The 15,142-nt window shown below is 42.7% G+C and overlaps 1 protein-coding gene across 1 annotated transcript; it reads left to right on the top strand.

Annotated features, from left to right (window-relative positions):
• Positions 1–325: 325 nt before the first annotated feature.
• naa15b (N-alpha-acetyltransferase 15, NatA auxiliary subunit b) lies at positions 326–13,480 on the top strand. The gene is made up of 20 exons (XM_008407457.3): positions 326–497; positions 5,395–5,479; positions 5,560–5,664; positions 6,665–6,822; positions 7,738–7,872; positions 8,238–8,391; positions 9,407–9,526; positions 9,609–9,704; positions 9,829–9,935; positions 10,047–10,119; positions 10,197–10,366; positions 10,471–10,623; positions 11,193–11,321; positions 11,410–11,623; positions 11,750–11,943; positions 12,026–12,134; positions 12,219–12,317; positions 12,409–12,552; positions 12,815–12,912; positions 13,177–13,480. Exons 1-20 carry the CDS (start codon positions 444–446, stop codon positions 13,372–13,374), a joined length of 2,595 nt encoding a protein of 864 aa, XP_008405679.1. The 5' UTR covers positions 326–443; the 3' UTR covers positions 13,375–13,480.
• Positions 13,481–15,142: the final 1,662 nt, after the last annotated feature.

Genomic DNA, 15,142 nt, shown 5'->3' with positions numbered 1-15,142 from the left:
TCTTTGAGTATTTCACTTTTATTTAAAAAAAAGATCTTAATCTGTTTTATTTTTCTTTAATCACACTTTTTCTAGATTTTTCTGTCTTTCTGCGTTATTTACGTTACTCATTTATTTACCAAAATTTCAAAGTTTAATCTGAAACTGTGTAATAGAATGATTACTTCATTAATAGAAAAAATAAATCTATCCATTTCAACTTAATTATTTACATTTCAAACGATAACTGACCTTAATCTGGACACTTTGACCTTACCTAAACATGTCTAAATCTCGGCTCCTCCGTCAGCACGTGAGGAGGAAATGAATGCGAGGAGAAAACGGAGCAATCGAACAGAGAGTGGCTGCTGAAGCAGGAGAAGCAGGGTTAACGGCGCTCAACTCATCTGGACTACCCGGGCTAACTTTAGCTACATGTGCTGAGGTCGACTCCGACTGCAACGATGCCCACGGTTACTTTACCGCCGAAGGAGAACGCTCTCTTCAAGAGGATTTTGGTGAGTTATTCGTTAAAGGGCCTCCCGGTCACCAGCAGCCGACTTTTGGGGCTTGATCATCAGCGAGCTGACAGCCGCTTCAGTATGATAGCAAAATATCATCATTGAGTAAGTTAGCTCGCTAGCTAGCCTGGGCCTTAATATGCGCTGTCACTGCTGTGCGTTAACGGCTGGCAGTGATATTATGACTGTTCTGAAAAACCTTGTTGTTCATATTAAACCACGGCAAATAGTGCATTTGTGTGGCTGATATTATGCACAGTTGACAGTCAGCTAGCGTCAGGCCCCGCCGTTTGTCACAACAGACAGCCTCCATGTAAGCTAACTCCCTAGCCACACGTTAGCCTTCAAGTTAGCTTCCACTTTCTCACCTAATGGCTCATTTCTGAATGTAATGTGGCGTTTGCCTTTTCGCTTTTCATCGAATACGGACGGACACGGTGTCTGTTATATGTCCTACATTAGAAACTAGGGCTACCCTAAGCTTTCGGGAAATTTCGGGGTTCCTAATCGGCTAAAGCTAGTCAGCCTCGCTAGCTGGGGTAAGCGGTCTGTCAGTTACTGTTGATTAAAGTCTTTTTTAGCGCTGTTGCAGCTGCTGCTCGCGATTAGATCAGGGCAGATTGGGGTTGTGCATTTTTTTTGCACGGAGGAAAAGCACAACTAGGAGCGGTGTGAGCGTGTCACCGTGTTTGTAGCGGATTTAGGCCTGTACATCCATCCCTGTGCTCCATGTATGCATCTGCCTGTAGCTTCGCTGTGAACTTGTCTGCACGCTGACAGGTGTGGCATGAAATTACTAATCAAGCTTTGCTTCGGTTCGATCATATTCTCACCGAAGGGACTGCTTTATACTTCTACCACGATTTGTGTTGTGTATATTATTGTACTTTAGTGCGGGTAATTTGTACAGTAGCGACACACTTTCCAGGAACCAGTGTGTGCAGGTAAATCACCATTATCCGGTTCAGATAAACATGATTGTTTTTGAGAGCCGGTGGCTCTACAGGGAGCCAGAGGATGTTGACCTAATTTAGCAGACCGCTACCAGTCAGCAGGTCTACAACGGGCTGTATTAAAAAAAAAAAAACCTGTAATCTGCACTTGAATTTTCAAACGAATCACTTCTGCACACGGCATTGTGGTGGTGTGTGGTATTAAAGCTATTATTGGTCGTAAAATTGACAATTTTGACTCAGTGTTACTATTTTGGTCATTAAGTGCTTAATAACAAGTGTTCAAATTTCCCATACAATTAATTAAGTCTGAATGTGACTCTAAGCAACCTGCTAAGACTTATTTATTGGTGTCTATGATCTCAAATAGCTACAGCTGGCAAATTATAAAACTATTACTTTACATCATCAGCTGTCAAAGGCGGGTACAGAATGCCCCCCTCCCAGCTACGAATTAGCAACTGGTCTGTATGAAACTTTGGGTGGGAAACGGCTCAGATTTCACATCCTTAAAAAAATATTTATGAAGACTGAAATACAACGGGGTGAAGGGTTGAAATGGACAGAATAGTTCTTCTTCATCAATATAATCATCTTTATGAAACTGGAAGATATACTGCATGGTTCTGCACACGTTATTGCAAATGTATCAGTGTATTAATGCTAGTACAATACAGTCAACAATAATAATATGAATCTTCCCGCTGTGGTGCAGGGCTAATGGTGTGTCTAGTATGTCCTCCTCATTCTGGTACTCTTATGTTTGCTCTGGCTAAATTTCATCAGTTGTTTAGTTGATTATGTGTCAACTTTCGACTTAGCACATCTGTGTGAAACAAAATTACAATTTGGTTAAGAAAGGCACAGCATTATAGTATTTATGTAGTGCACAATATAAAAGTGATCACAATGAATCGACATTAAAGCTTTGTGTTGTGGAGCAGAGGTGACGTAGCATGACTAGCCAACAAGCTACGGTGGCTGATTTCTAAACTTTTCTGTTTCAACTGTTCAGCCAATCATAGCAGACGATTGGCTGTGTGGCACCTCAAACCCTGAGCTGCCGCATTGCATATCTGTGATGAGTCACAGAATAACCTTCCTTTAAAACCCAGGAATGTCAAGGCCTCTAAGAGCACCTGCATGTCTGCACAAAAAAAATCATCTAGTTGTTTCAAGATATCTTGTTTTTTTTTTTGTCACAAAATATATATTAAGTAAATAAGAATGTTCTGAGAAATTTTCTATTGGCCAAACTCGTATATATTTTTATTTACTTTACTTTTCAGTGCTGACCAGTTTGGAACTCAAAATTCTAGAGCTTTTGTCCGAACCATATCCAAGAGCCAGAAAGTTTCGATGACATCATACTCGGGCGTGGAAGTTGACTTATTTACTTATTGGGCATAGATATGTAGGAAGCTGAAGAGAGTACAGGAACGTTGCTGTGTTTCATCCACTTGTTGCTTCAATCAGGAAATGCTTCAAACTTTTGGTCTTTAAAATGTGAACTCCATTATTGTGTTTAAAGACATTAGTAAAACCAGCAAATACTGGCTTTCACACACACATGATCTGATATCACATCTGATCCCAATGGAATTAGTGACAACTTGGGGCGTTCCTAAAATCATTTGATCTTATTGGCTGCTGCTTAACTATGTTCAGATGTTTAGCAATAGAACAAAGAAAAGTTTCTGATCTCACCAACGATTTTCCTGAATTTAGCTGCAACTTTAATTAAACTGAGCATTTCTGCAATATGAAAGTCAGCTTCCAGCCAGCATGGTATGAAGTGCTTAGTAACATTAAAGCTTGTTGCGGCAGAGCTTTCTCTCTCTTTCAGTCCAACTTCCTTTCACACAGAATGTGGCGTCATCGCTGAAAACAGGCTTTGAAAAGTTTCGTCAGAGTCAAAACGTTGGCACCGGCAGAGAGCCCCTGCAGCCTCGAGCCGCATGCTCCGACAGATTTTCTCTCCAACTCAGGGGGGCGAGTTATTTTTGTGAGGAGCATGCCGAGAGAGCGCAGCTGGTTGTGTTAATGTTGCTAAATTTATTTTAAAATGCGCAGATGCTTATGCCATCATCAGCGTTCATGGCTTTTTTTTTCTCTCTCTCTCTTTCTTTTGTTAAAATAAAAATTATTTGTAATGTGAAATTTCACCAATTCTTCAGGATTCTTAACTTTTATGTAATTGTAAAGCTTTTAGGGAAGTTCCTCTGTTTAAGAGGAAGTGTGTTTTCACACATTATGTTTGATATTATTGTCATATATACATAATACTTTATGGGAACTTTAATTTGTACAGTGAAAAACGTATTTCAGTTGCCGTCCGACGGCTCTTTTTGGGATATATCAGGTTTTCCATGCATGAAGCAGGACTCCAGTGGATATTCAGAAACTTATTCATCCAGCACAAGCAAATGTAGAGGAAAAAAAATATATATATCAAAGCCAAAAACTGTCAGAAAAACTCTACACTATCCATTTTTATTTGTCTACTCCACATGTTGCGCTTTGGCAGCATTTTGGGTCATAAACAAGCTCATGTTCCAGCCAACTGTGGCATGCGAGGCTCATGTCGTCCTCCTCCTTCCTTTTTGTTTAATTTTAGCGGTTTGTGGGTCAGCGAAATGCCATCTGCCACATTAGCTCTTCCTCTCTTATAAAAAAACAAACAAAAAAACCCCGTTGTCTCGCTCGACAGCCACTAATCAGCTTAGCAGCAGAGGCGATGTGGCGTTTGTTCAACGGCATCCCTAGATAAAGCTTCAGGGCAAAACGCTCTGCCTTTCTAAACCTCTGCTTATCAGAAAAAGGAGAAATGTTTTTGTTTTTTTCCTATTAATGGGGAGGAATAGTAGGTGTTTCCCAATTATCATCAAAGAAATTATTATTTTACAGAAAATCACATGTGGCATTTATTTCTCATAATTTAAAAATAAAAACATTCAGCATATCAGTAACATTGATTTTCAACACAAAAGTGTTTGCTTTAAAAGTTTATGTGCATTTAATTATTGGTTGGTCCTTTTGCATGAATTGCTGCATCAGTGCAGCGTGGCATGGAGGTGACTGTGGCGCTGCTGAGGTTTTAAAGGTTTGATGGCGATCTGAAGTTTATGTTGTTGGTTCTGGTGGCGCTAATTTTCAGCTGCAAACTTCTTTGTAGCTCCTCTATGAGGTTGTTACACCATTTTGAGGCCAAGCAGACAGTGACACCATGTTCATTGGAGCAGATAGCGTTGCTTTTTAGGCAGTGTGATGAAACGCTGATTCCTGGTGGAAGATTAAATCTCCATGAAACTTGTCAGCAGAAGGAAGCAGGAAGCGCTCTAAGAGTTCCTGGCCGACGGATGCAGCGCTCTGGGAACAGCCAGCTTCTTTGGCGTAGCTTCCTCGTGGAAGGTGTCAGTGACTTTCCTGCTGGATCACTGTCAGCCTAGCAGTCATCAGCCCCATTATGTCTAGTCATCATTTCTAATTTTAAAAATCCTTTTTTCTTTTTTCTTTTTTTTATTGCTCGTGCACAATCTAACTTTCTGTGAAACTGAATTTGGTGTTTGCATTAGCTGTAATCCATAATCATCAAAAATGAACAGAGGTAGATTCTTGGAATGCAGCAGTGTGTGTGTGTGTGAAGATGATGTTTTGCCTAAAATTGAATTTGTGAGATAATTAAGCTATTCAGTGAGCGTTCTAATCTACTGAGATGCTTTGATTTGTCTGGATAAGGATGTAAAGGGTGAAGCGGATACGAGAGCTGGAAAACACTCATCGGTTTTTCTGTGCATTTCTTTGAGGTTTCAGTTCGGATAGTAATTTCATATTTCATTTGACTTCTTAGGAAAGACTATCACCATTTTTGAGAGTTTTAGAGTCGATATCGACGTCGTCTCTGTAGCCTAATGTCTTTTCTCCCCCTTTTCCTTTCACAGCGATGTTACGAGCACAAACAGTACAGAAATGGGCTCAAGTTCTGCAAACAGATCCTGTCCAACTCCAAATTTGCAGAACATGGAGGTAAGAAAAGTATCGTCTGATAGAAATCCCCCCCCCCCGCCGTTTTCTTCACTCTTTGCCGTGTCGTATTCCTGCTGCAGAGACGCTGGCAATGAAGGGCTTGACCCTCAACTGCCTGGGGAAGAAGGAGGAGGCCTACGACCTGGTGAGGAGAGGCCTTCGCAACGACCTCAAGAGCCACGTCTGTATCCTAACTCGTGCCCCGCCGCGAGGCGCGTTCGGTCTCTACGCTGTGTGTTATGCAACAGAACCGCTGGGTTGAATTCGTCTTGCAGCGCATCCTGTCAACACAGCTCAGCTTCGGCCTTTCCTGTCATTCTGAGGCCGGTGTAAAATCTGTGCACCCTCTGCGCAGATAACGGTTACCTCAGCAACACCCTATCTCTGAGCGAACTCGCTGGTATCTCTGTGGGTTTAGTCTGCTCTTATCTGGAGTAAGTAGCTGCGTGTGGAGTGAACCAAAAGGAACCGCCTGCTCATAAATCAAGTGTGAGCTTTCAGGGAGCAAAAGCTTGGCAGCAAAGTCCCTTAATTAATGTGATCTGTTGCAGTGATTTAGTCGATTTAATGGGGTTTGTTTTATCAATTCACCAGGGATTATTACTTCATATCATTACATGGTTTAGTCGGTTCGAATTATTTATTCTCATCAGTGACTTTTTGATTTGACCGTCTAGTTTTACTGATTTTGAAATTATTGGTTCACTGACAGTCTGGATAAAAGTCGATTCTGTATTTACAAACTTTATTCCTCAGGGTTGCCTAACTATTCTTTATACATTCCTTTTTAAATTTCTACACCCTTGCTTCCATCTTTCCTTCTCTGCTGCCTTATTTTCTTGGTTTCCTCGTTTGTTGCTCGTTTAAATTCCCCCTTATGTCATTGCTCCCTTCCTGATTTTATTCCAAATATTTAAAAGCTGTATTTAAACCCTGATTCAATAGTTCTAAAGTGACTTTGTGGTACTTTTTGACATTTATACTTAAAAAAATGAACTGAAAACTTGTGAAAAGTATTGAAGTTGGACCTGAAAACTGTGTTGGGACAGTGCTGACTTAAAGGCTGTGCTTTGACAGGCCCACTGCCCTGACCAGAGCGACCTGAAGCGTACAATTTGTCTCCTGGCCTCAGACGCTTTGGACAAACAATGCGTGCTCTTTCCTTAACTCTCCCCCGCGTCGCAGGCTGGCACGTCTACGGTTTACTGCAGCGCTCCGACAAGAAGTACGACGAGGCCATCAAGTGTTACCGCAACGCTTTGAAGTGGGATAAGGACAACCTGCAGATCCTCAGAGATCTGTCGCTGCTGCAGATCCAGATGAGGGACCTGGAGGGATACAGGGTGAGGCGGACCGGCCAAATCAAATCCTCTTGAGCCCAGCTAGCCCTGTTGTGAGAAATAAGCTGGGAAAATGTTTGACCTTTGGCTTGAGTTAAAAAAAAGAAAAAGAAAAAAACTCAATTGTCGGCAAAGAAAGATTATTTATGATTACGCACAGATTGATTCGTCACCATGCCTCAGGCCCTTCAAGACTTCAGTGTGTTAGTCCTCACATTTCACGATTATCTCAGCCTGGGATTCACATCTAGTGAGTGAACAGAGTGCAGAGATAAATGTTTTGGTTGAAGGGATTAAAAATATGAATGAAATTGTAAAAAGCTTCTCTCAGAAAGGCTTTAGAGTAAACCAGCATCACGGTCATTTCCCTCACTCAGCAAAACGCTCCACTCTACAGCAGGGGTCGGCAACCTTTTCCATTCAAAGAGCCACTTTTTCCCCTCGCTGCTACAAAGTAAAACTCAAATGGAGTGGCAAAAAAAAAACCAAAAGACATTGTTTTTAAATATATTTCTTCATAAAAAATTTCTTATGAAAGTTAACAAAATTAAACAAATGCATTTTTGTTTTCAAATTTTAGAACCAAATCCTGTGTTACAAGATTTGGGGGGTGGGAAATGATTTTGTAGAATGAAGTGAGCCTTTTCTATAAATATGGAAAATGAAGATAGATGGGTAGCATACTTACTTTTAAAAGCCTATTGTAGAAATTACTTATGAAAAAACTCCTGTAATGATTATTTATTGTTGTGCAATCAAAAACATTTTATTTAGATTTTTAAGAACCACGGTGGACAAACTGGCACAAAACCTCTTTTTCCACTCCCTGATATTTTAAAATAATTTAAAATATCAAATAATTTCACGTATCAGAACTCAAAGTTGGAGAAGACATAACTATTTTCTTTGTTTCCGTAGGAGACGAGGTACCAGCTCCTGCAGCTGCGCCCCGCCCAGCGGGCCTCTTGGATTGGATACGCCATCGCCTATCACCTTCTTGAAGATTACGAAATGGCTGCAAAAATCATTGAAGAGTTCAGGAAAACACAGCAGGTGAGATGCAATGAAGGCTGTGTGAACGAGGCGCCGCTCTGTAAGACGAGAACGGAGTTTGTTGGCGGATTTTGTCATGCTGTTGTTTGACAGCTGCCGTTTAATTCAAGCAAGAGTTTTTTTGTTTTTTTTTTCTGCTTAAATACCAGACTCTGAAATCTGACCAGCAGTGGAGCTTTACCCTCTTTGTCTGATGAGATTAGCCTGCTTCCTGCCTTTGTGCCCTCGGTTGTAGCACGACAAGCAGACGCCGTTATAAACTTGTTCGCAGTTTCCTGTCCGGCGCAAAGGCAGCCAGCGGCTTCCACAGGTTTCCATAGCTCAGAAAAACTCACGTCGGCCTTTCCCTGCCTGTTTCCGCCCAGACGTCTCCGGACAAGGTGGACTACGAGTACAGCGAGCTGCTGCTGTACCAGAACCAGGTGCTAAGAGAGGCCGGTTTGTACAAGGAGGCCCTCGATCATCTGTCCAACTACGAGAAGCAGATCTGCGACAAACTTGCAGTGGAGGAGACGCGAGGTGAGTCTCCGCCCTGCCTTGCAAAAGTATTCACACCTTCAGTTTGCAGCAGAAGGTGCTCCGATCGGATGAGGCCATGGGTGCAACATGGTGGTGGCAGCATTATGCTGTGGGGATGTTTTTGTGTGTTTGAATTCCAGTCACTATGTTTCACTGTGGACCAACAGCAGCTACTGGTTTGGGTTTTGCTGCCCAACGTGAGGAGCAAGCGAGTATGGCAGGCCGTTTTTACATTTAATTTAAAATGTAGCTGTTTCACAGTCATACATATTTGAAATAAAGAATTTGTCCGGGATCAGAGGGACGGAGGTGTCAAATATCTCTGCAATAAAGTGTCAAATAATTCCTTGATTAATTATCATTTTCTTAATTTGTACTGTTCCCACTGTACTGTTTACAGCGAGTTCAGTAATATTGAAAAAACTTTAAACATTTCTACCAGTTTTTAACTTTGCTCTGTTTGGAACATTGCTTCATATTTTCTCCTACTTAAATATAAGAACAAATGAATCTGGTTTTTCAGGATTTAATCTGCCCACCTTAATTTACAAGATGTACAATGTCATTGCTAAATATTCAGCTCTATGATGTTGGATTGCTTTGGATCATTATCTCACATCTCTCTCAAACAGAGTTCATCTAAACAGGAGCATGTTGTGCAACTTAAATAACCGTCCACTGCGAAACATGTAACTGCATGGAAAAAAGTAAATGGTTATTTGTTTTTCACATTTTCAAGAAAAACCTACAACTAATTTATTCAGTCCAGCAAATCTTGACAGTGTTGGTAGAGAAACTACAATCATTTTAATGTTCAACATGAGAAATAAAATCTGGTCTTCTCAGCTTTGGCTGACAGATATTTGTTCAAAAGCCCAATAATGGAGGCTTGGCCGACCCCAGTCATGAAGAGGCGGCGTCCTGCGTGATTTGCACTTTTACAGCATGACAGCATGGAACATGTTTCTGATATAATTGGTAATTTGCGCTGAGCTGAACTGTGGTGTCCCTGCAGGAGAGTTGCTGTTGAAGTTGGAGCGTCTGGACGAAGCCACGGAGGTCTACAGGCGTCTGCAGGAGAGAAACCCGGAGAACTGGTCCTACTACCACGGCCTGGAGAAAGCCCTGAAACCAAGTAGGATTAACCTGGCAGCTGAACATGATAGTTATTCACACTGGTTCTTTGAGACGCAGCTAAATTTAGTTTCTTTCATCAGGCAGCGTTGAGGAAAAACTCAAGATCTATGAAGAAACCTGGGAGAAGTTTCCTAAGGGGCTGGTTCCTCGAAGGCTGCCGCTCAACTTCCTCTCAGGTACATCTAGTGATGCACCGACTTTTGCTTAAACTAGAACATTTTAGAGACTCTTTTAAATGCTTTCTAGTATTACTGATTCCTTTTTTTTTTATTCGAAAACTGAATTTTTCTTTATGTGCAGGTGAGAAGTTTAGGGAGTGCCTGGATAGATACCTGAGGATGAACTTGAGTAAAGGCTGCCCGCCTGTCTTCACCACGCTCAAATCGCTCTACGGTGACAAAGAAAAGGTGAGATATTGCAGCAAGAGATTAAATTATTGTGAAACTGAAAGGATTAAAAGAAACATGATTCATTTTTCCCTCTGCCATTGAGATCACCTTTGTTCTTTCTCTTCTCAGGTGGCAATTATAGAGGAATTAGTGGTCAGCTATGAAACGTCGTTGAAAAGCTGTCGAATGTTCAGCCAGAATGGTAAGCGGGAAATAATTTAGTTAATGAATTTCATGCCCTTGACAAAAACGTGCATTAAGATGTTTTCGCTGCTGCAGATGACGGTAAGGAGGAGCCTCCCACCACGCTGCTCTGGGTGCAGTACTTCCTTGCTCAGCACTACGACATGATCGGCCAGCAGACCCTGGCTCTCGAACACATCAACACCGCCATCGAGAGCACGCCCACGCTCATCGAGCTCTTCCTCATCAAAGCCAAGATTTACAAGGTAGCAAAACGTCACGCCACACGTCTGAGAGAGTGTGTGCGTGTGTGTGCTTCAGTCGAGGGCTGCTCTGTTGCCCCAAGTGACCGTCTTCTTCCCTGACGCAGCACGCTGGGAACATCAGAGAGGCGGCTCAGTGGATGGACGAGGCCCAGGCTCTGGACACCGCCGACCGGTTTATCAACTCCAAGTGTGCCAAGTACATGCTGAAGGCAGGCTTGATCAAAGAGGCGGAGGAAATGTGCTCCAAGTTCACACGGGTGAGAAATGTCAAGAGGTTGCTGGTGTGTTGCAGACATGTTTAGTCATTAGTTTTTCTCCAAATGTGAGCTGAGAAGCTCACTACTCAATGGCTTTGCCTCTGTTAAGACAATGGATGTAATTATTATATTTTTCTGAAAAGGTTGCTGGAGGATCAAAAATGATTTGACAATAAGGCGTTTTTTCTTTTTTATTGAAATTATGGTGTGGTGATTAGGGTTGAAGTGATTAATCAGATTAATTGTGATGAATTGATTATTGCAATAATCATCAACTAAATTAGTAATCAGTTGCTATCTGGAATGTAGACTTTTTTTTAAAAAAGCCATTTGCTATTCAGAGCAGTAGGATATCCAAAACTACAAAAATACATACATTTTGCTTTTAAGAACTCTTCAGTGTGCCTTTGTTTTTAATTCGATTAATCGATCGTTAAATAATTGATAGTTGCAGCCCTAATCGGATAACCCTATTGAAAAGCTGCTCTTTGTGTTGTACCAGCTGTACTTTGGATGTTCTCCCAGAGTGAACGGAGTTACATCTGCTTGTGTTTCTCGTGTTCCCCCAGGAGGGGGCGTCAGCGGTGGAGAACCTGAACGAGATGCAGTGCATGTGGTTCCAGACCGAATGTGCGCTCGCCTACAAAGCCATGAACAAGTTTGGAGAAGCCCTGAAGAAGTGTCACGAGATCGAGAGGGTTAGTCTTTACTTCACCTGCATCCTGCCGCTCCACCGAGCGTCACTCCTCTGTTTGAGCTAAAACTCTTCTTCGTTGCTCTGATCAGCATTTTGTGGAGATCACAGACGACCAGTTCGACTTCCACACCTACTGCATGAGGAAGATGACGCTACGCTCCTACGTGGACCTCCTGAAGCTGGAGGATGTTCTCCGCATGCATCCGTTCTACTACAAGGCCGCCACCACGGCGATCCAGATTTACCTGAGCCTCCATGACAATCCCCTGACGGACGACAGCAAAGAGCTGCAGGCGGACACCGGTGAGGAAAAAACAAATCAGGCCGAGATCATTGTTCACACTCATTCTTCCAAACAGTTCAGCAAACAAAGGCTGTGAAAATGTTTGATTCAGCTTTAAGTTTCTCTTTGCACCTTTTATTCTCCAGCCAACCTGTCTGATAAAGAGCTGAAGAAGCTGAGGAACAAACAGCGAAGAGCCCAGAAGAAGGCGCAGCTGGAGGAAGAGAAGAAGAACGCAGAGAAGGAGAAGCAGCTGAAGAACCAGAAGAAGAAGAAGGAGGATGACGACGAGGAAATCGGAGGGCCAAAAGAGGAGCTCATTCCCGAGAAACTGGTCAAGGTTGGTGACGGAACATAAAGGGAGCAGATTATCAGAAACCGATGGTGATATTAATGCGATTATTGGTTCTGTCCTTTTGCAGGTAGAAAGTCCGCTGGAGGAAGCAGTCAAGTTCCTGACGCCGCTGAAGCACCTGGTTAAAGACAAGATTGAGACGCACCTGTTGGCCTTTGAGATTTACTTCAGGAAAGGTTGGCTAGCCGCCTTTTCTCTTCCTCCTACTTTAAAAGCTTGTTCTCTTTTTCATCCTTTGCTAATCTGCGCTCTCCTTGTAGAAAAATCCCTGTTGATGCTCCAGTCGGTGAAGAGAGCCCTCAGCATCGATCCGGACCACCCGTGGCTTCACCAGTGTCTGGTGCGCTTCTTTAAAGGAGGTAAGGCCCGGTTTCTAGTTCTGTGGCTTCATAGCGAACACTTCTCCTCCTCTGCAGTGACCATCATGTCTCGTCGTCTGTCTTCCTTCAGTTTCGGAGAGCAAGGAGCTGCCGGACGTGGTCAGGACGGTGCTGAAGCAGGAAATCACTCGGCTGTTTGGAGACAGCAACGCTAAGAGCTTCAACCAGGCCTACCTCACCAAGCACTCCGACTCCATACCACACCGACTGGCTGGTGAGCAAATGTCTAAAATATGCTTCTTGCAAAATATTTTTCTGCTTTAAGGCAAAACTTAGACAAGTATCCGTAGCGTCATCGGTGAGGGGAGCATATTGTAGAATCAAATATTATCCCACTTCATGCGTGTTTGGTTCACTGCACCGACTCTACAAAGTTTAAAACTTGAGGATCAGAGAGTCAACGCAGGAGAAACGGCTGCTCTGTTTTACAAACGCGGCTTCGCATTCCCTCAAAGTTACGTTTCTTTGTCCTGCAGCTGCTAAGATGATGGTGTATTTGGACTCGTCAACGGAAACGAAAGCAGCAGAACTGGCTACATCACTGGACGAGTCGCTCAACAACAGAACTATACAAGTACGCATTCACTTGCTTCCAGATAAGATTCTACTTTTGATATCTTTCAGTAGCACTTTTTAGACTGTTACTATACTAATTTAGGTAGTTTCTAAACAAACTTTTAAATATTCCTTTTTTTTAATTACTCTTAACATTTTTTGCATAAAAAGAAGCAAGACTAGCATTTTAGCGGTTTTTTTTGGCTCAAAATAAATGCAACCCTGAATAATTTGGAGCTGCTTCCTCATTTCTCCCGTGTCTCTCTCTTCCTTTGAAACACAGACCTGCACAGAAGTCCTGGATTGTCTTCGGAGCGGCTTGCTGGGAGACTGTAAAGAACACGCCGAGTCCTACCGTGCCGAGTGTCACAAGCTTTACCCCTACACGTTAGCTTTCATGCCCCCCGGCTACGAGGAGAACACAAAGATGGCGAATGGAGATGTTTCCACAGAAACGGAAGAGCTAGCCAACGAGATGTAAGCGCTGCAGAAGAGCAGCAGATAAGAAAAGGAGTTGGGCTGAGCACAGAGCCTTGTGGTACGCCAGGCAGACTTCTTTTTTTTTTTTTCTTTCTTTCTTTTTTTTTTTTAAAGAGCCAGAAACAGGAAGCAAAAGGTGGTTTCGGTCCTCTGGCTCAGCTTAATCTGGTCTGACCTGGCATGGCTTGGCTCTCTCCCATGTGGGTGAACTTCAGGACTGTGTGGGTGTGTGTGCTGAGTGCGTGCGTATGTATTTGTCGGTTAAAAGGGGGGGGAAAAAGAGGAAGATGACGGAGCAAACATTTTACTTTTTAACAGTCTGCAACCAAGTTGAACTTGAAAATAAATGGTCATCGTGAAACAGATGGGTGAAACTGTGACACAGAGACACAGATTGCTGGTTTTGACTCGGGTCGTTGAATTTACAGCCACTTGGGTTGGGACTCCAAGCAAACATCTTTAGCATAACTGTGTTCCCTTGTTTTAAAAAGAATATCTCATTTATATGGAAACGAGACACAGCCGTCGCTCTATGATGTGGGACGCAGTGGATCTGGTCTCCGGTCTGCAGCCAGCTGAACAGGACATCCAGCGGCTGCAGGCGCATCTGTATCTGCTCTAAAACTCACTTCAGCGTCTGCGGAGAGTTGGGAGAAAGAACCCGATCCCCCGCGGAGACACGGCAACGTGTGGACAGTTTTCCATCAGAATGTGCTTCCTTCACCGCTCCGGGTTCAACTTGGGAACATTTAATCCCGTCTGATCTTTTTGGAGAGCACCTTGTAGCACAGAATAAAAGCTGTAAAAGATTGTGTTGCGCTCTGTTTCCAATACACTGCTACTGTGTTGTTTTTTTCCCCCTACATGGTTATGACAGATGGGTAAACCTAAGCAATACCATAGTCACCTTCCTGTCCATACAAAGGGTCAGTGGAACCACAAACGCTAATCGGGCTTTGATACACTTGTGGATCCACTGATCCTGTAAGCAGAGGCCCGTGTGTAGTTGTTGTTGTTGCAGTTAGAAATGGGTTTTATCTGCATGTCAGCACTCTGTTGAAAAGAAAATGAGCATTTTAGCGCGTCCTTCAGAGGGACCTCGTACCTGAAGTGGCTCTCGGAACGGTCAGAGATCAGCATTGAAGCCTGTTGAGGGAAGGTGTCACAATACAATTTTACCTCTTCTGTTCCCCTCAGTTTCAGGAACTTTTCTTCCCCTTTTTCCTCTCATTCGGGTTCTAATGTGAAAGATGAATTCTGAGGTGGTGATGTATGATATCTCTGGATTTTTGTATTAAAAACAAAAGAAAGAAAAAAAGTCTTTGTGCATCTTTCGCTGCCCTCTATTGTAAATCTAGATTCTCTGAAAAGCTTTGATAGACTTTTCTCACTTTTCAAATGCTCAGATGTCAAAACGAACCGCTTGTATTTTAAATAGATTTGACACAAAACTGCTTCTACTTTGGACTGGAGTATAAACTAATGTGATGCAGAAACTTTGAACATTCTTGAAGGTGAATCTGTTTCCTGTAGAGGTCGCTGCGGAGTCAGTGTCACTGTTCAATAAACAAAGAACTCATTAAATGCTTATTTTGTGACGACTTAAATCAAATCACTCCACATTACGATGAACGCAACATTAAACTAGTCTGTAACCACACGGCTAAATGTGAGAATAAATAAAACCTAAAATGATGTCAGTCATTCTGTATCCATTTAACTAGTTGTAGCCTTTTATTCAGTCCTACGCCAGTAGGCGGCGTTAACAC

The sequence above is a fragment of the Poecilia reticulata genome, chromosome 1 (genome assembly GCF_904066995.2).
Source record: "Poecilia reticulata chromosome 1, P_reticulata-male-v2, whole genome shotgun sequence".
Lineage (NCBI taxonomy): Eukaryota > Metazoa > Chordata > Actinopteri > Cyprinodontiformes > Poeciliidae > Poecilia > Poecilia reticulata.
This window is presented reverse-complemented; position numbering and strand designations above follow the sequence as displayed.